The following is a 21638-nucleotide window of genomic DNA, read 5'->3' on the forward strand; positions in this document are numbered from 1 at the left end:
AGATTCAAATTGGACAGTTTGTATATCCTGAAGAATTGGTTTTAGGCTTGGTCCTTGTTGTGGTTTTTTTCTTTGGGCTTCCCTTCGTATATGTTGTGAGTTTTGATTTTAGCTTGGGCCTGTTAGTTCTAAAATACATCCTTAGGTTACAATTTGGGAAAGACTCTTTCTCTTTTACATGTATCACTCGTTTTAGATGTTTGTATGTGTGTGGTGGTTAATCCTTGTAGGCATGGATTATACTTAAGTATACGCAATATATATACAATTTAAGGAGTTGTTTGAATTTATATTTTGTGTTTAATTTATTGATCGTATACTAATTTTTCTTTCATTCTTTTTTCGCATGAACCTCGCATATGAGTCCAAGAGACTCGTCCCTCTCCGCATTTGGCGTTGAGATAAAATCCCAACAAGACTCTTCTCTCTGTCCAGCCCCTACCCGCAGCAAAAAATGAATTCTGGGCCGAGGCCCAACATCAGAAACCGATCTTGGTAGCTTTAAAATGGGCTGAGCCCATACCCGATTGCAGCAGTTTTTTTTTAGGAATGGGCTGAGCCCATTTAAATTATCTATTCCTCTATTTATTTTGTGCATTTAATTTGTATTGTATGACTAACTCTTTATTTTGTTATTTTCTTAATTTAGATGAATTTTAGATGAATTAGTAGGTTTAGTTTTAATAATGGGTAGTTAATTTAAAGAAAATCAACGATTAGTTTCCACAAAATTCCATTTTTTTCTTCTTTTTTATTGAAAAGTTATTTGTAGTATCCGCAATATCTACTTCTCATTAATATGCAAAAAATATAAATTCAAACATATTTTAAACAACCCTTCGAATTTTGAGTCAGTCATGCATTTCTTAATTAAGCATAGTAGATAAAGATAATAAAAATGGATAAAAGAAATCTATTAACTCTTTTATGTTTTATTCACATTTCTAAAATTCAATTTTAATTAATACCTCATTGTTTAGTTCGTCCAAATATTTATCGCTTAAGTTCGCATCTTCTTCTATTTTTATGTAAATCATCATATTTTGCTAACTTCATTATTATGCCATTTCTTTTGAAATTATTATTATCGATTATAAATTTTATTTCAAATAGCATCCCTAAGATTCCCCTTTATACAAAATATTAATCTTACTTTCAACAGTCTCTTATTTAAAGCCTTAATAATCTTTATGAGTCTTATTCTAAAAATGGCATTTAAAGTTCCTTTATACAAATTATTATCTCTTTTCTGTAAATCTTATTTTAATTAACATGATTTTCTTCTTAAAAACTTTAGCAATATTTTAAGGTCATTTTTCTAAAATTTAACCCTACATTTAATTTAATTAATTAACCTAAGTTGGTCGGATAACCGTAAATTAACGGATTCTAAAGGATGCCTAACCCCTTCCCTTTAGGATAATATAGAACTCTTACCTAGAATCACACTTGTTAAGTAGACTATTAATTGAGGTTTAGTTCTAACTTTGCCTTAGTTGACCTCTAGGTGTCCTAATTCACCGTTAAATTAATTAGGTGGCGACTCCTTAAAAAAAATAGGAATCTCCAATATCTTGTGCTCCGCTTTAACCCGGTTAAAAAGGGGTGTAACAGCTTGGCGACTCCGCTGGGGATATTCTAGGTTCTAACCATAACAGACTTAGGTTAATAATTAATTTGTGGGATGTTTGATTGCTTTCTTTATATTTTGCTTTCATTATTTCCTTGTTTGTTTCTTTTATGATTGTTTTATTATGTGAAAATTTTCTATGTAATAATATGTTACTGCTTTCCTTAAAATGGCATTCTGTTTATATTTCTTCCACTCCTGAAAAACTCACACATTCACACACTTAAACGGGTTCGCAGTTCGCGCCCGTGCACTACTAAATCACCCTTTAGTTGGATTGGTCTAGTGGATGTAGTCGATCAGCGGTGCAGTCGACGGCCACGGACTTTCCACTCCCAAGTTGTCCGCTTGGGGGAACCTTGTGTCATAAGAAAAACAATTCCTAGTCAGCCTAAGATAGAGCTAAACCAAAACCCTTTAAGGGACATGCACGAGCCTAGGAGGCTTAATACCCAAGGCGTATTAAGTTCATTAGTCAAACTTTTCCAAATGTCCGAGTTGGGTCTACGACCCCGAGCGACGGCTATCATATTATGTGCATTTGATTTGAAGGATGAACGTGTGTTATGTGGACCATGCGCTATTTAGGTAGTACTAACCATTTGTGAATGCAGGTAGCCATGAGTCAGCACAACGCCTATCCGAGATTTAGCATGGTTCTGAGCATCCCTCCCCAACTAAAAGCATGGTGGATTGATTTAGGAGATTACGGACAGCGGGTTGTGCGTGGAGCATTGGGGCACTTACCGTCTTTGATGGATATCCAGCCCTGCAGAGACATCATCGAGGCTGCAACTGTGTTTTGGGATGAAAAGAGGGTCGTGTTTAGATTTGGCAACATTGAGATGACTCCGTTGTTAGAAGAAATAGGAGGCTATGTAGAAAATGTGGCATTATTACGTAAACCAAGAAAATGGCAAAACTGTGGCATGATTATCCCTAGGCAACCTTTACTAAAAGAATTCGCGGACAGCTTCGGGTTCAGAAAGGGTAAAGGCGTGGAATGTTTGCAAAGGTCTATGATACCACTCGAGTATTTGTATCACAGATTCGGTTGTCAAAGGGGTTTCGTCGATCATCAAGATGAATTCTTCTCATATGACTCTTGGAAACAGAAACGGTGCTTCGCTTTCGCAGTGTGTTTTTTAGGGACTATAGTATTTCCCAAAGGAACCACAAAGGATATTCACACCCATCTTATTACTGTAACTAAGGCTCTCTTTGGTGGCATCGATGGGAAACACTACACTCTGGTCCCTATGGTCGTGGCAGATATCTACCGAGCATTAGGACGTTGTAAGCACGGGTATAAGCATTTTGAAGGATGCAATTTGCTTCTGCAGATTTGGTTAATGGAACATCTTCAGAAAGTCAACGGGGGTCTAGCATTCCGTAAGCCGATGGGTGAAAATCACATTCTGGGTCACGTTCCAGGCGCTATCTTGACAGCAAGATCATTTGAGATACCAAAATGTGTGAAAGAGTGGGTAGAATTTCTTAGCCATTTGAACGATGATTCGGTTCAATGGATGTTCAGTTGGTTTCCATCCGAGGTTTTGGTGTTTCGAACGAAGATTGTACCATTTTTAGTCTTGATAGGACTTCGAGGTTTGCAGCCTTACGCCCCGCTAAGAGCTTTGAGACAATCCGGAAGGAAGCAAAACATACCTTTAGTGGCAGATATGAACCGTTACTGTGTTGACTACAAGGAAGGGAAAATTCCTTTTGCAAAGGAGGTTATTCGCATGTGGAAATTGAGGGAGACTACGAAAGCAGATTCAGTTGAGCCGAATAGATACCAAGCTGGGTACGAGGACAACTATATGGAGTGGCTGACCGCTGACTTGGAGGGATCAATCAAACCCGGCATTAGTCTGAAAGGTCGGATTAAGGATGGGGAAGCCGAAGCATGCATCTTACTCCGACAATTGCGTAAGAAAAGTCTTGTTTCTGAAGCCGAGCATCATGCGCAACTTAAGGAAAAGGAAAGGGAGGCAGAGAATTGGAAGCAGCAAGCACTTAGTTACGAACAAAACATGCAAGAGCTGGATACCCTTCTGGCTGAACAGGGCGACACTTGTATCAAAGAAGGCATCAGAACGGGAGGAGTTTTAGCTATGTCATACCTTTCCCAGAATCGCCGAAAGATCGATCAATCAATTCAGGCAACCAAGAGACTCAAGAGCGACGAGTGGCCATCCTCATTTTAGTTAACTTGTTCAGTAGCAATTGTAATAATTTCTTTCGCATTGGGATTTTAAACATTGTATTTGTTTTGGGGCCTTCAATTAATAGCACACTGGGATGACACATGATTACATATTTTATCCTTCAAATCCACGCTAGGCCTACCTTTGGCACAAAAAGGTCCTTTGCATAATAGGACGCATTGATTTCCTTCCAATATGTTTTGTTTGCTATTCAATATATGTTTTGTTGGCTATATGTGTTTCGTTTGCTACGCAATATGTGTTTGTTTGCTATGCAATATGTGCTTCTTTCAACGTTGTTTACTAAATTTCCATATTATTTTAAAAACAGCAATCATTCGCACCATACTAACACAGTTTTCTTCATTCTTTGAAGGGTTTATTTCTACTTTTTTACTATCCCCCCAGAGGTTGATTCACGTTGACTGTGAACTGGCAGACCACCCATACATCACGAGATCAAAAGAACGAGCATCCGGCGATATGAATGATTCAGGGGCATCCGAACAAGCTGGCTTGGAACTCGTCACCCTTCCAAGAGAGGAACTTGAGGCTTCAGGAGGGGGAAATGATGAACTCATTGCCCAATTGTTGCAGCAAATGGCCAATATGCAAACCGAAATTGAGCGACTGCGGAATCTCACCAATCTATCCATCACCATGAACGCCCCTCACCCTGAACAAAGAACGAACACGACAATTCCACCATCATTTTCGCCTGTCGATTCGCCCGCTCCACAGCCTTCTCCCTCAAACCCTCCGCTTTACACAGTCCATCCAAATACCTCCAACCCCCAACAAACTAACCAACAACAATCCGCCTCACAACAATCGAATCCACAACAAGCCATTCCACACCAGATCCACCCACAACCAACCATCCCGCAACAAACTGTCCAACAGCAAACCATCCCGCAACAAGCCAACATACAACAAACTACCTCACAACCAAATGACCAGCAACAAGCTAACTTCCAACAAACCAATTCGCAACCTTTTACTACTCCTTACATTCCTCAACCTGCAGTTACCCAAATTAACCCACATACCCAAAACTACCAAGCAGATCAACATACACCACTAGCGCGTATTGCTATCCATAACACGCAATATGTGGCAGAAGCTCAGCCTTTCACTACCCAGATACAGGCCTTGCAGCATCCAGAGGTTGACCCTTATGAAGAGTTGGAAAGAGAGGCCAGGGCAAGAGCAGACGATGATGTGGCAAAAGAGCTTCGCAGTCTGAGGGAAGCAGTCAGAAATATCCAAACCAACAAGGGATGTGAAGGACTGGAATATGAAGATCTGTGCATTCACCCTGACATTGAGTTACCGGCTGGATACAAAGTACCAAAGTTTGACATGTTCGACGGGAAGGGAAACCCTCAGGCTCATTTGAGATCGTATTGCGATAAGCTTGTCGGAGTGGGTAAAGATCAAGCTATCAGAATGAAACTATTTATAAGAAGTTTAACAGGAGAGGCACTCGATTTGTATACATACCAAGACCCGCAGAGATGGAACAGTTGGGGAGAGATGGCCCAGGAATTCATGGACAGGTTCAGGTTCAACACCGAAACTATCCCGGATCGGTTTTATTTGATAAAGCTGGAGAGAAAATCAACAGAAACTTTCCGGGAATATGCTATGCGCTGGAGAGCGGAAGCCGCAAAAGTCCAGCCCCCAATGGCAGAGAGTGAAATGACGATGTTTTTTGTACAATCTCTGAAAGATCCCACATACTATGAGAGAATGTTAAGCGTCATTGGGCAGAAGTTTTCTGAAGTCATCAGGATGGGGGATTTCATTGAAGAAAGGATTAAATCAGGGAGAGTTACAAATCTTGCGGCCTTGCAGGCCACAAGTAAGGCTATTCAGGCGGATCCTTCTAAGAAGAAGAGAGACGGAGTGTCCCCGGTCATGGCCATCCAGGATAAAAAACCAACCCAAAAATTAACCCACCAATATCCTTCACCCCAGCCCTCACACTACAACCAGTACACCCAAACACCTCAGCCTTATTACCAACCCCCACCTACCCGCCTTCCCGTCTATCATACTCAACCAGCATACTACTCACCTCGGACCCCTTCCTATCAAAACCCATCACAACACCGGCCAACCTACTCACCACAACCCAAGTACCATTCACCAAACCACCCACAAAACACACCCAGACCGCGCCCAAATGTCGAAAGAAAACCAACCAAGACTTACACACCATTAGCCGAACCCTTAGCCCAACTGTACGAGAGGTTGAAAATGGCAGGGATACTCCAACAGATTCAGGGAAGAACTCCTAATCCCCTCCCTGGATGGTATGACGGGACTAAACATTGTGCGTATCATTCGGGAGTTGCGGGGCATGATACCGGAAATTGCTTTGCTCTCAAGGATAGAGTTGAAGCATTAATCAAGGAAGGGGTCATACAGCTTAAGGAAGCTCCCCCGAACATAAAAAACAATCCGCTTCCGAATCACGGCGATGCAAATGTGCACATGATCACCATTGACGAAGATTGCAATCTGGAGGGGACTATCGTGCCAGTTAAGAAAAGGGAGAAGATTGAATCGTCAGCTTGTGTTGCTCCAATAATCACGGTTCAAATGAGGGCCCCATTCGAAGTGCTCACTCCAAGGCCCAGGATCACAACTTTCGTTGCCCCAGCAATTTCTCGCAACACCAAAGCGGTCCCCTGGGATTACCAATCTGGTGAAAGGGACAAAGAGAAAGGAAGAGTGGTCGTGGAAACCGTTGCCACCGGAATGACTAGGTCTGGACGGTGCTATGCCCCCGAAGAGGTAGCACGAGGGGCGCCAAGCAAGGTGAATGGCCCGAAGAAGACTGTTACAGAAGCTGAAGTCGAAGAATTCTGGAGAAAAATGCCGACGAAGGAATATTTTGTAGTAGAACAATTGAAGAAAACGCCAGCTCAAATTTCCTTATTTGCATTATTGATGAGTTCTGAAGCTCATAGGAGTGCTCTAGTGAAAATACTGAACGAAGCCTATGTTCCGGCCGAGACGTCCAGTGAGAAACTGTCAGCTATGGTAGGGGAAATCCTTGAAGCTCACCGGGTCTCTTTTCATAACGACGAGTTGCCGCCTGAAGGCTTGGGGCATAACAAAGCATTGAACATCACCATCAGATGCAGGGATAAGTTCATCTCCAAAGTATTGATCGACGGAGGTTCAGCTGTGAATATATGTCCCGTCGTTACTCTACGAGCCTTAGGGATCGATGTCGGGAAACTCCGCGGCAGTCAGGTCAGTGTCAAAGGTTTTGACGGAGCCCAAAGAGATGTTATTGGAGAGATCGATTTGTTTCTGGAAATTGGGCCTGTGGAGTTCATAGTGAAGTTCCAGGTGATGGACATATCTACTAGTTACAACTTGCTGATCGGGAGACCATGGATCCACATGGCTGGCGCGGTTCCTTCCACTTTGCATCAGAGTCTAAAGTTTGTGTGGAATCATCAAGAAATAGTGATCCATGGAGAAGGCAACAATTCCCTCTACCCGGAAAGTTCAATTCCTCCTATTGAAAATGTGGAAAGGCTAGACGGATCTGTTTCCATATCAGGGAGAATGTGTGCGCTGCTCAAGCGAGAAAGATGGAATTGCCGCAGGTACTTATGATGGTGGCGTGGGAGATGCTGAAGAATGGCTTCCGACCCGGTCAAGGCTTGGGCTAAACTCAGAGGGAATTGTGGAACCAATTCAACTGCCCGGGCACAAATATACTTTTGGTCTCGGATATGAGCCCACCCCCGAAGAGATTGCTTCGGTTAGTCTCAAAAGAAGAAGTGACGTTTCCTTGCCTAAGCTTGTTCCTTGCCTGAATCAGTCATTTCTCAAGGCTTCCGCTGCCCAAGCATCAGAGGAAATACTTGAAGACAACCTCCTGGAAAGTTTTAAGCACTTATTCATCACCGAAGAAGAAACTGAATGCAGCATGGTTTCGAATGGGTGCTCTGAAGACCCGACTATCCAGGATGCGGAGCCGGGATGCCGTTTGAACAATTGGACTTGTACCCCGCCCACGTTTCTTCGGGAGTCTTGGTAGATGAATTGTATTCAGTATTTAATGAAACAGACACAATTCGAAATTGAGGCCTGAATCGTGCCTATGCTTTTGTTATTTTGCCTCCCAACTTTTGAAGCTCAAATGCAATTTTCAAGCCATGCTTTTATTTATATTTTCCGTCTTTGTTTAATTAATTTTTATTTTATTTTTCAGCAATCAAATTAATAAATCTGCTGATACTACGAATGTGACACATAATGAAACAAGCAAGCCCGTAGGAAATGCCGAGCAAGACTCTGAAGAATATGAAGGAGATATTCGTCTAAACCTATATGAATGGTGAAGCTGCTGCATCTGTTTAATACATTAGAATGGGAATGTCAAATATGCATGTTCATTTGACTACTTGTTTGAAGAAATGTCAAGGTACCTGGGTATTCCCACTGGTTATTCATGAAACTGTGTGTTTGCTTTGGTATGCTTGGTTTTGCTTTGGTAGGTTTGGTTTTGGTTTGCACATTTCCGAATCTGTATGTGGGTTTGTCCCCCTTTATGTATGTGCTGCATATTAAGTCCATCCTTGAATATTAGAATGACATGAAATGCCCCTAATGTATCAAACCAGGCATCTGATGGTATATTAGTATTTGGTTTCTGTTTTTATACACGTCATGCCGCATTTTGTTATCTCTTTTGTTCCTGGTACTGCCTCTATACTTCGGAAGCTGTCTAAACATATGTGAACATGTCCCTGTGTGGATCTGGTTATTGATTTACGAGTAAATATATCATGGATATGCCTGAATATACCAAATATATGCAGTCCCGCATGCTGTTAGCATAAGGGGAACTTGTATATTTAGTATAAATCAAGTATACTATTAATATAAGTATAGATTTTGTAGCCTATGCATGCAGTTGGTTTAAGTCTCGTTAGCTATTTATTATTGGGCTTCCTTTATGTGCTAAGCTTTCAGTTTATACTGGGCCAGTCTAAAATTGATTTTAAGGGACTTATTCGATTTGGGCCTTCTGTGGGTTGCTTGAATTAGTCTAAAGCCTTTTCTTTTCTCCCTATCTCTATTTCATTTTTTAGATACACACAGTATATATACAATCTATTTGACTTGTTTTGAGTTATATTTTACATGTTTTAACCTCATCCGTTGATTATATACTAATCCTTCTCCTTTCATTTTATGCATGACCATCGCATACAAGTCTGAGAGACTCGTCTTCTTCCGCATTTGGTGTTAGGCTAAAAGCCCAACATGACTCCTCTCTCTGTCAGCCCGTCAGCTGTGCAAAAAATGATTCTGGGCCGAGGCCCATAATAGCAGCAACAGATTTGCAACAGTGGCCCCTGAAAATGGGCCAGATCCATTCAATTTTCTTCCCCTCTACCTTATTTTATGGTTGTATATTTTTATCGGCTTTGTATGATTAACCTTGTTTATTTTATTTTCTTGACTTAGATAAATCCTAATGAATTAGTAGGTTTAGTTTTAGTATTGGGTAGTTTAGTTTAAAGAAGACTAACCATCAACTCCATAAATCTTATTATCTTCTTTTTACGTTAAAACTATCTATAACGTTTAATATTTATATTTTATTCGGAATGATTGATTCTCAAAATGGCATGACTATATATATTTTATCATTTCAAGACGTCATTAATATGTCACTACAAATTCAAATATATTTTATAGGAAACTCATTCAAGTTGAAACATTCATGCATATTTTTAAGCATAATTAATATAACATATTTTGAATTCTATTTATAAGTCTAGATTTTTCTATATTGCTACATTCATATAATATAATTTATTCAAAGTTTAAAATTGCTAAATCCTTTTCTCAAAAGCTATTATTTATAGGCAAAATATCATAATCTCATACAAGTCTTATCTTGAATAGCATTTATTCTATTTTCATATAAAGTCTTAGTAACATTTAAACTTTATTTTAAATAGCATTTAAAATCCCCTTTTATGCGAGCTATTATACTTTCTACAAGTATTATTTTAAATAGCATTATTTATTACCTTCATTTAAAATCTAAGCAATATTTAAAAGTCTTATTTTTAATTAGCATTTAAAGTCCTCTTTTGTGCAAGTCATTTTATTTTTCATAAATCTTAACTAACATTACTTTCCTTCAAGACCTAAGCAATACTTGTAAGTCATTTTAAAATTTGAACATTGTATCTCACCCTAATTAATTAACCTAAGTTTGGCCGGATAACCGTAAGTTAACGGATTCTAAAGGATGTCTAACCCCTTCCCTTTAGGATAATATAGAACCCTTACCTAGAATCACATTGGTTAAGCAGACCATTAACAGAGGTTTAGTTTTAACTTTACCTTAGTTAATATCTAGGTGTCCTAATTCACCGTTAAAATTAATTAGGTGGCGACTCCTTAAAACAAACCAATATAGGAATCACCAATATGTTGTACTCCGCTTCAACCCGGTTAAAATGGGGTGTGACACCTATCTCACCAAAATTTTGCTGGAGACAAAGGCTTCACTAGAAGACGTTGAGAGACTTGGAGGGGCTGATAAGTCACCAAATTGGAAGCTTATTACTTCTCATGACACTGATTTTGCCTTTATGCCATTGATAAAATGGGACAATGAGGAGATACTTTAATTTAAAGAAGAAAACATTAAGCTATGTATTGATAATATATACAGAAATTACCAGGAAAACATAAATAATGCTTGCTGTTTACATTAACTTCGCTGGCTAACTACCCCCACATGACATCTGCATATTTGCGATTGAAGAAGGACCAGACTCCATATTGTTGGGAGCATTCGGTGTATCAGGAAGAGAAGAAGTTGATGGACTATATCGTACTAGTGTTTCCATAGGATGATCGAATTTACAAATGCCACTGAATTTGCAGAATCCTCTTTGCATATAAAAGGAACAAGGCTGCAACCCCTGCTTGACAAAATGAAAATAGTGGAGCATTCAATCAGATAATGAATTACACATGGCCACACTTTCAGGCTCAAGAAAAATCATTTTCCACGCACAAAATCAACACTAAAAGCCCAAGGTGGTGCATGAAACAAGGTTTGCATTCCCGGGGCAGTGGCGGAGCCAGTATATTCATCCAGGGGATTCAAAAAATTTAAAAGGTAAATACACGAAGAAGTCAGGAGGTTCAACATCTGCTATATATACATAACAAAATAATTTTAACTTTAAAAATACACTGTAATGTTTTACCGAGGGGATTCAGATGACCCCCTGGAGCCAATGTGGCTCCGCCCCTGTCCCGGGGGCGGAGCTATTGGAGCAGAAGGTTGTTCTTCACTAGGAAATCACAGTGAAAACCTCTTTTATATAGTTAGGATTTCTGGAACATGGGTTCACTACTAAAAAAAAAAAGGAGGAAAAAATATATTAAGTGGGAGTTGATCCCTAGACTTCTAGATAAAAAACTAAACCTTCAATCAAGTGCACCAATTAGCTTTTTTATAGCATGGGTTCCAGCACATAGCAATGGCGGAGCCAAGTGGTGGCCAAGGTGTTCACCCGAACCTGCTTTGGCAAAAAATTACCATGTATGCACAAGTTTAAAATTATTTTTTATGTATAAATTGTAAATGTTGAACTCCCTTGGCTTTCTCGTTTCTTACTCTTTTATATTTTTGAACCCCCGGTGAAAAATCCTGGCTCCGCCACTGGCAGATAGTATTATACTAATTTTAGAAAATATACGCATAAAATACCTAATTTTACGGAGAGACCGTGTGTTCACGTGCTCCAATTTTAGCACCTAAAATCGCCCCTGGGCGGAGCTGGGAAATCACACTGTATATAGAAAGCGAATTTTTTTTTTATATATATTGCGAGAATTCAACCCTTATATTTTGTGGGGACAGGCATTAACTCTGGATGTCGTGATATTTTCAAATTACAACATTTTGTTTTTCATTTCTTAGGAACGATAACTAACAGCAGCCCAATAAGTCACATAATTAAGGACCAGTTCCACCATATGGCACAGAGCATGAATAGGCAAGTATCTCTTTAGCTGCCATTAGTTTAGGTACAATAAAATAAAAAATACATGAATTCGCTGGCAATCATGCAGCAGAGCAGGCAAAGAAAGTCATGACAAAACCTTCAAATCATAATGCATCCACCAGCATAGTAAGGCCTGTCATGATCTCACTTTCAGGGAGGACCAAATAGCCAATGAATAGAAGTATATGACCTTAGCAAAAGAGTATACAGATTATCTAGATTCGATTCTAAATTCGTGATGCCAAGCCAAACAAAGGGGAGAAAGAAGGATATTAGTCCATACCGGACATAAAGGAAGGCCTAAGGAGCTGAAAGAACAGTTTTTCTTTGATGCAACCGAGTCAGCAGGTGATACCTACAGGATGATCCGAATTTACAATCCCCGGTTTTCATGTAATATTGACATACTGGTTCTCCTGGCCTTTCTGGAAAATGTTTTTCCTCCAATGTCGCTGCAAAGGCAGAGGGTTGAGAACCAGGAGATAGTGCAGGACTTGCTTGTCCCTGCAAAAACAAATTAATCACCCCATAAGATTGTTATTTACATTGGAAATGACAAAAATGGTCTCTTATGTTTGAGGGTAGGTTCAAAATCGTCCCTTAAGTATGCACCGAACAGTTATAGTATAAGTTTGCCGATAATTTCCTTTTTCCATAGTTCCGTCAAATCTAACAGAAAGAATTCGATAAATATTTGACGGGAGACAAGAAGTTTTAAACTTTTGCCAATCTTAAAGCACCAAAATTGTTCAATGCATACTTAAGGGACTATATTGAACCTACACTCAAACATAAGATTATTGATTGAAAGATTATCTCTATCTTTACCGAGTATGTGCTCCAATTCTGAATGAGCACAACTCCTGGCTGAAGCAGAACCGGACCATAAGTACGAGGTACATAAGGACCAGGTAAGAGCAGAGGCCTTGCTACTATAGAGCTAGTTGATGTACTGTTATATTCTTCAGGAGGAGCAAGAAGAGATGCCCCGGTCGGATAAAATGGACGTGCAATTGCTCGCTCTGATACCTCAGCAGGATAAGGATGATGGAATTTGTGTTGTGCCAAATTTGCATTGCCCAGTTTTCAAATGATCTCTTTCCTCCTGTTGCAATTGATAAAGTTTGACAACTCTTAGTAAAACTTATCGGCAGACTACACAAGTGCATACAGTCAAAACCTTTCTATAAGAACGTTGTTTGTTCCCTTATTTTGTGGCTGCTATTGTGAAATGCTATTATAGAAAACATATAATATAACTTAACATGAAAGATCGGTTCCACGAAAAACATGATTGTTATAGTGAAATGTTATTATAGAGGATGGTTGCTATGAAGAAGTCTGACCGTACATATAATGCAATAGATCGATTATCAGGCGTAATAGGTATCCATTAACATCTAGTGGTATATTGTTTGAGGATCCACCCAAGTTTCTTGGATGGTGGAACTTGCGTGATGCACTATATTTACAGGCCCCGTTCTTAGATAGTACTGCATATAGAAATTATCCAGTCATCACACATGAAATCAATATGTTATACACAGAAGAAAGAGAATAGAAATGTAAGACTCGTAAATCTCGGGATAGAAATAGAGGTACCTGGCATGTAGGCTCTTCTACTCGTTCCGGGTGTTCACTTCCTCCCAACTGCACCGCACCAACCTGAAATCCGAGCAACTCACAAGCAGTGGCGGAGCCAGGATTTCCACCGAGGGAGTTCAAAATATAAAAAAATAAACATACGAAGAAGCCTAAGGGGTTCAACATCCACTATATATACATAAAAAATAATTTTAACCTTGTAAAACAATATTTTTTTCTGTCGAGGGGGTTCGGATGAACACCCTTGGCGTAGTGTGGCTCCGCCACTGCTCCCAAGTAAAGGTTAAAGCAACTCATACTTTCCATTCCAAGAAACTAATAGAATATCCACAAGATGAAAAAACCTACTCCTCCGTGCCAATTTATGTGACACTCTTTCCTTTTCAGTCAGTCTCAGATAAATGACACCTATCTATATTTAGTGACAATTTAACTTTAAACTTTCTATTATGCCCTTAATTGTCACACAAATATCTATAGCTTATTATAAACCGCAAGTTTCAAAAGTCTTAATTTCGTTCTCATACTCAGTGCCCAATCAGATACCTTCACATAATTGGGACGGAAGACGTAGTAAAAATAGTTCATTTCTACTTCCATCTTGTTAGTGATACAAAGATAAAAGCATAAAATTCTGGGCATATAGTGCCACTTTTTACATGTAACTTTCTAGAATATGCCTAATTGGGTAACCTATAAAAGTAAAGTAAATAACCGATAGTGTATGAATACTTTAACCAGTTAAGTGTATATAAGTTAAATCCAATTTAATAAGCTTGTCGGTTCACGATTCTCTATGAAGCTATGGGCTCCATTAAAAATGTAATGAGGATAGTAACTTTAAATATTAGATTTACATCTGATTAGTGTGCTTAATTAACACAACTAAGACGAGATCAACAACTTACAGAGCTTCGATCAGGTGGATGAATATACCGGCATTTAGCACCATATCCGCACGACCCGGTTATATACAATCCGAACCTTCACATTGATTCTACATTGTCAAAACACAAAAAGAAAACACAACCCATTTTAGAAATAAACAATTTGGATCATCACAAACCCTTAAAAAAAAAAATCACACAAAATGTACACATGATCCCAAAAAACAAAAACAGCCGAAACGTCAAATCCATCAAAGCAAAAATGCAAAAGGAAAGTTGTTTCTTTGGTGAATTATAGGTAACATAACAGGAAAAATACTCTGTACGCTATATATTCACTCTAACTTTTTGAACCAATAGTGGTATTTTTCATCCCCGAGTATCTTTAATTTCCCATTTATAATAAAATTCACTATTGGTTCCAAAATTAAAAAAAATAAAACCTCAGTTCCATCCCCGAGCATCGATCTTTAATTTCCCATTGATAAAAGATACCACTATTGGTTCAAAAAATAATTCTTCATTTCCATTGCCGAGCATCTTTAATTTCCCATTTGTCAAAAAATACCGCTATTGGTTCAAAAAGAATTTCTCATTTCCATCGCAGAGCATCTTTGAATTTCCCACTTATCAAAAAAGACCACTATTGATTCAAAAACAAATCCTCATTTCCATCACCGAGCATCTTTAATTTCCCATTTATCAAAAATACCACTATTGGTTCAAAAAAAAAATCCTCATTTCCATCGCGAGCATCTTTAATTTCCCATTTATCAAGAAAACATACCACTCTATTGTTTTTTTACTTTGTTTAAATTTTTGTGTCATTCTTGTGCAATGACTGTGCCAATTTTGTCTATATGAAAAAACTCACCTTTGGTCAATTTTATCATCCGTCACGTTTTTGGGTAAAAAATGACCTCGATGTTACATTTTTGGCTCATTTTGTTGACTAATTTTTTGGAGCCAAAAACGTAATGCAGGAAAAAGTTGACCAATTTTTTGTTTCAGTGCCATTTTTGTGCAATGATTATGCTAATTTTCTCTATATGAAAAAACTTACCTTCGAGACCGGTTTCCAGCCTCACGGAAATCCATTCCGACTGTTGATCGGACTGTAACCAACCGAACAACTCCATTTTTATCTGAATCTGCTTTTTTCTTCGACCAAAGAATCAACAAAAATTGGAAAAAGGGGCAAAGCATTTACACTGATACAGAACTGATCAAAGAACTAGATCGTACGTGTATATATGTACACAAGGAAGTGACCTTTTAGTATACCTTTTTTGTTTCTGACTTATCGTCATTTAAGGTTTAGAATTGTTAGCTTCCGCGTGACACTATGTTATTTCGATCCCAACATCAATTTCTATATGGATTATGAGATAGAACACAGAGTGAGTGTGTGTTTTAGGTGTTTTCTTTGGTCCTCTCAGGAGAGAGTTCGTACAGTGGAGTGAAGTGAGCTTTTTTGAGATTGTTTGCTTATATACTTCACACACAAGCACTCTCTCTCTCTCTCTTTCTTTCTTTCTTTCTTTCTTTCTTTCTTTCTTTCTTTCTTTCTTTCTGTATTTCTGTATAACTGTTTTTTTCCTATGTACCCGCCAAAGTATGGAAAGGGGGTTAAGCATTAAATGAAACTACCACCCTTTAACCTTTTACGTGCCAGCAGTCCAGCTCAAGCGAATTTAGAATTCAAATTTTATCAATAAGATACAGATTTTCTTGATGTGTCGAATTTGAAGTTAATTACTTTCACTTATTTAATAATTTAATTCAAAAAGTAAAAGGACTATCTAATATACACTCAAGACGAGCTTACAAGAATAAGAATGTTTGCTCTAATGACGGAGAAGCCAACTAAATTAAGTTTAAGGAAACTATACATAAGTTACTCCTCAAACATGTTTCATGTCAATTGAGTTAATTATATGATGTTAGCTTTAGATATGAGGTCTCATCAAATGTTTTACTTTTGCGATAATAATAAAGAACATATAAATAGGGTTTTAGATTTTGAGAATCATAGGGGAAATTACAAATTAGGGATCTCCTTAATTTTATATTTCTACTCCTCAAACATGTTTCATGTCAATTGAGTTAATTATATGATGTTAGCTTTAGATATGAGGTCTCATCAAATGTTTTACTTTTGCGATAATAATAAAGAACATATAAACAGGGTTTTAGATTTTGAGAATCATAGGGGAAATTACAAATTAGGGATCTCCTTAATTTTATATTTCTATCTGAAATGCTTCTGTTAACTCCTAAAAAGTAAAGTCACAAAAAATGTATTTCCACCATCCTAAAAACGCATAAGGATAGAAAGAGCCTTAAGTGGAGTAATGTAACAAAGAATGCATTTCCACCTTCCTAGAAGCGTGTAAGAAAAGAAGAGGCATTAATAAGAGAATACAACTGTATTCAAACACTTTTTTTTTTTTGCAGAAGATGTTAAAGCAACTCTTACATTTAAATTTTATTTTAGGAGTTTTCACCCTATTTCGATATATTTATCGTGACTTGATTAAATTTGTAAATGCTGATATTTGGCTCAAATATATGCTATTTTGTGATGCTTTTATGCTCCTTCTCAGTACTTAGATTGCTCTTTTGGATGTGAATTTATATATATGAGCTTATGTTGGTATATTTCAGTTGTAGGCGAAGTTTCGTCGCATTTTGAGCTAAAACGAAGTCGAACGAGTAGAGAAACGGACCAAAGTCGAAAATCGGACAAAAGCTGAAAATATTAGTTGAGCATTCCACCCAACATGTCATGGCGGGTGGCACGGCCAGCTTGCAAAAACTTCAGAGACACACTTTGGGCGTGCCACCTTGGTGCCATGCCCGCAACGTCAGTATTTCCTAATCTTTCTAGGAATTGGTTTTTAAGGCCCAGCCTTTTTGTAAACTATAAATAGATCCCAAACACGATTGTTAGGTATCTTGGACGTATATTTGCCGCAGAACAAGGGACAAGATCAATTCTTATTGGGTGTATCTCTTTTCTTCTCTATTTCATTATTGAACCTTGTATTATTCATGAATTCTTGTGCTCTTGGGCGAATCATGAGTAGCTAAACCTTGTAGCTCTAGGGTTGTGGCACTAATATGAAAGTTGGCGTTTGACTAATATTTATATCTATTGGCTTTCCATAATTGGGTTATTTATTTATTCTTGAGTTTAATTGTTTGATTATTTGATGAAACAGTTAAGTACTATTTGTGACTCGTTAATTGAATTTGAAAAGGAGAATTTCGAGCGTAATAAGAATAAATAGGGCGTGTTCATGAACCTCTAGATAGGGAATCGTTTCGCTAATGAGGATAAAAATATACCATTTAGCCTCGCTTAGTTGAATACGAAAATTTAAATGCGTTCAGCTATTTCCTAATGACCATAGAAATATAGGCATTGGAGTAGTTTGAATAGGCTTAGGGCTATCAGCATGATGCAGATAAGTAAAATTAACCTGCAATTAGTAACTCAGGAAAATCAATAGGTGTAACGATTGGAAGATTCAACTGGATTGCTAGTTGCCATAGCCCTGAATCTCTCTCTCATCTAATAAAACCCAACTCTCTTTAGGTCCAAATCATTCCTACTGTTTTTTTTAGTCGATACTTTAGTTACAATAAACTCCACAATTGTTTACTCTCATGAATAGTTACATGTTGAATTCGAATTAGACAGTCAATCATATAAGTCTTTGTGGGTGCTATATTTGGACTTTAATCCTATATTGCTTGGCTACCACATATTTTTCTGTGTGTGTTTGGAGCAACATTTGCGCTGAGAAATTCTACACTGGGGGGAAAGTCGCTCCCTACAAAGGCTAGCTACTTTATACTCGAATCTAAAATATCTAGTTAAAAATAAATAATTATTTACCACTCCACCATAATCATTGACGATAAGATGAAACTTTCATTTGTTTAATTAAGACATGTTAGTTAGTGTTTTCTTTTCACAAGCAATTGTTCTTACGGTTTTTTAACCAAATGATAGCAACCGACACTTGTTTTCCTTTAAATTTTGAAATTACTGTCATGTCCTTCACATACTTGCAAAGGACATTCGTGATCCTTTCATCCTCAAAAGTACATTGGAATTATCTCTAGGGGTCCCACTAAAATGTCTTTTTATAAGTATAATTTGAGTGGACATGACATTTCTTATGGGTTCAAGTTTAGTTGATTAGTAGTGGGGTAGTTCGTTAACGTTTATTACTAATTGTCACTTCTAACATTTACCAGAATCCATTTTGGAAAATGTTTGACTAGGCACAAAAAAGCTTTCAACTTCTTATTTATATTTCTTTCTTTTTTCGATTGACCCCTCCTCATATATTGGTTCTACATTGCCAAACACAAAAAAATAAACAAAACCTATTTCAGAAATAAATCATTTGGATCATCAGAAACCCTAAACACACACACACACAATGTACACGTGATCCCCAAAAAGAAAAACACAAACAACCCCAAAAGTCAAAATTCATCAAAGCAAAAATGCAAAAGGAAAGTTGTTTCTTTGGTGGTGACTATAGGTAACATAAAAGGAAAAAAAAACTTAGTACAGTACCATATATTCACTTTAATTATTTTTAACCAATAGTAGTATTTTCCATCCCCAAGCATCTTTAATTTTCCCTTTATGAAAAAATACCACTATTGGTTCCAAAAACAAATCCCTCATTTCCAATTTGTGCATCTTTAATTTCCCTGAGAAAGAATTAATAAATGTCTTTTTACAATTTTACCACCGGGATTCTAATACCGACTGGGTCGTTTGGTTCAAAACCAGGATATCTCGAATTATAATCAGGATTATAACAATCAATCTCGCCTTTTATATGGGATAAGTTGTTAAAAAAAACCTCATTTCCATCCCCGAGCATCTTTTCTTTAATTTTCCATTCATCATAAAATACCACTATTGGTAAAAAACAAAAACAAAAAAGCCCTCATTTCCATCCCCGAGCATCTTTAATTCCCCATTTATAGAAAGTTACCACTATTGGTTCAAAAAACTTCCTCATTTCCATCGCTGAGCATCTTTAATTTCCCATTTATATATAAAAAAAATAAAAAAAAAGATCGCATATTTTAAATTTTTTCGTCATTTTTGTACAATGACTGTGCTAATTTTCTCTGTATGAAAACTTACCTTTAGGTCCAACCGGAACCCATTCCAACTGCTGATCGGACTGTGACCAACCGTACGACTCCATTTTTATCTGAATTTGCTTTTTTCTTCGACTAAAGAATAAACAAAATGGAAAAAGGGGGCAAAGAATTTACACTGATACAAAACTTATCAAAGAACTAGATTGTGTATATAGTATACACAAAGAACTGGCCTTAGCTTTTAGTATACCTTTTTTGTTTCTGATTTATCGTCGTTTGAGGTTTAGAATTGTTAGCTCCCACATGACACAGTGTTATTTCGATCCCAACTTCAATTTCTATGTGGATTATGAGATAGAACACAGAGTGAGTGTGCGTGTTTTGGCGTTTTGATAAAATATGGAAATATAAATTCTAATCTAGAAAGCAAGTAAATTGATCAATGGCAACAAGAATGGAATAAAGGAAACTACTTCTCAAGTAACGATCCAATCTATTTCACGAATTATAAATAATAGCAAGTTTATGTTATTTAGCCTCGGATAATGACTCTAAATTAACTTCTTCCGAAGATTAACTAGACTACCCAATTGAAGATCCCTCAAGCAATTAGGAGCATTAAGAACACCCGAATATGGCTACAAGTGGTATTGCCTATTCCTAGGTCAACTTCCATTAGATGAGGGTTAACACCCCAAATTCATGTTAATTATTCTATCCCAACTCCGTTCTTCCTCTTCCGAGTTTCAAACAAAGTAAATGGGCGAGTTCAACGGTTAGCTAATCCATTGAAAACATTCAAGAACAAGAATAATTAAAATAGCAAGAACTTACTTGATTAAGAATAATACATATGAATAAATAAGCACAACAAGAGTGTCAATCTTAATTGTCACCAAGAGATTTCCATCAACAAGGATTAAATATAGAGAGAACATTTTTGTAGGAACCCTAGCCTCCAAGTTGTGAAAGCTGCCAAAGATAATAATGTTTTTGCCCTAGTTTTCTATTTAAAGGGACTGGAATAGCAGAAATCGTCAAAGGCCTTGTTCTGGTCGAACTGGGCTAGAAATCCTTCAGCGCGAACGTGTGAAGTCACGCCAGTTCTTCAGCGCGAACGCGTGATACACCAGCGCGAACGCGTATACTTAATAACGCGCGTGTGCGCGATCGCGTGAACTTGAAGCGCGAACGCGTGTAGTTAATATCGCGCGTGGGCGCGATCGCCTGGGATACCTGCGCGAACGCGCAGAGTATTTTTCCATGAAATTTTCCAGAACCTCCAGTTATTTCCAGTGATCAACGTTTTGTGCTCTGTTTTGCTTGTTTTCCACACTTAGGCTCTAGGGACCTCGTATTACCTGAAACATGATAAAAATCACGTGAAATAACATAGACTTGCTTGAAAACAAGTAAAACTTATAGCCGAAAAGCGTCGATTTTGGCGTAAAATCACGCCACATCAACACCCCCAACTTAAAGTATTTGCTTGTCCTCAAGCAAGCCATACAAAACAACGACTCGATCTAATACCTAGATATCATAGAGTAACAATGTCTACATTGGTTTTGACTCTGACTACCGGCATGCATGTTTTCCTTTAAACGACCACCCCAACTTTCTACTTTAAAGCAATATGCACAACTCAAGAACACGACGACTAACAATGAAGCTTCAATGAATGACATTACATTATCGAACATATTATGGTGCACACAAACGCTACTTTAGGCGGTCACTTTATTTTGTTCAATTCTCATCCTTATGCCCTCACATAGACCAAAGAATGTCCCAACACACATAAATACGACAAGAATGGGACGAAGACAAAAGAGAAGAGAAAAACACTCACACTCACACAGAAATTCATATCTACACATGCAAATACCATAGGCTTGCCCTTATTTTCTATGTTTCTATGTTTTCATCCTAGGCTCGTTCGGTTGTGATCACATTAGGACTTGTTTCGGCTTGTAATGTAGGTTTAGGGACGGGTCGGATACTTTTTGGATATTAGTGACTCACCCTCCTTGAACACTACAATCATCTTGTCACCTTAATTTACCTCTTTTCTTTCCACCCCTTTATT

The 21638-nt window shown here is 37.8% G+C and overlaps 2 protein-coding genes across 4 annotated transcripts; both read right to left on the reverse strand.

The window, feature by feature from the left end:
* Positions 1-10484: 10484 nt before the first annotated feature.
* LOC132606035 (zinc finger CCCH domain-containing protein 32-like) lies at positions 10485-13001 on the reverse strand (the record flags this gene model as incomplete). Its single annotated transcript, XM_060319332.1, has 4 exons — positions 10485-10820; positions 11845-11922; positions 12234-12419; positions 12744-13001. Coding segments are annotated over 4 exons (723 nt in total), but the record flags the coding sequence as incomplete, so codon positions are not given.
* Positions 13002-13271: 270 nt separating this feature from the next.
* LOC132605627 (zinc finger CCCH domain-containing protein 32-like) lies at positions 13272-16012 on the reverse strand. Of its 3 annotated transcripts, XM_060318793.1 has the most exons (5): positions 15692-16012; positions 15471-15558; positions 14429-14504; positions 13518-13580; positions 13272-13408 (listed from the first exon to the last, which is right to left on the reverse strand). In XM_060318793.1, exons 2-5 carry the CDS (start codon positions 15503-15505, stop codon positions 13316-13318), a joined length of 267 nt encoding a protein of 88 aa, XP_060174776.1. In that variant the 5' UTR covers positions 15506-15558; positions 15692-16012; the 3' UTR covers positions 13272-13315. The 3 variants fall into 3 exon arrangements, 2 of the variants coding, with proteins under 2 accessions (XP_060174776.1, XP_060174774.1); XM_060318791.1 differs by having other exon boundaries at positions 15471-16012; XR_009569258.1 differs by having other exon boundaries at positions 13518-14517; positions 15471-16012.
* Between the last annotated feature and the right edge of the window lie 5626 nt (positions 16013-21638).

This window comes from Lycium barbarum, chromosome 8 (assembly GCF_019175385.1).
Source record: "Lycium barbarum isolate Lr01 chromosome 8, ASM1917538v2, whole genome shotgun sequence".
Classification (NCBI taxonomy): domain Eukaryota; kingdom Viridiplantae; phylum Streptophyta; class Magnoliopsida; order Solanales; family Solanaceae; genus Lycium; species Lycium barbarum.

Bases quoted from the DNA above. Each gene is read 5' to 3' on its own strand.
- LOC132605627 (XM_060318791.1), bottom strand. From the start codon at position 15,613: ATGCTTTGCCCCTTTTTCCAATTTTTGTTGATTCTTTGGTCGAAGAAA. The intron at 13,581-14,428 runs GTAAGTTGTTGA...CTCGGATTTCAG, and splicing joins ATCCACCTGATCGAAGCTCT to GTTGGTGCGGTGCAGTTGGG. The intron at 13,409-13,517 runs GTACCTCTATTT...TTCTATATGCAG, and splicing joins TAGAAGAGCCTACATGCCAG to TACTATCTAAGAACGGGGCC.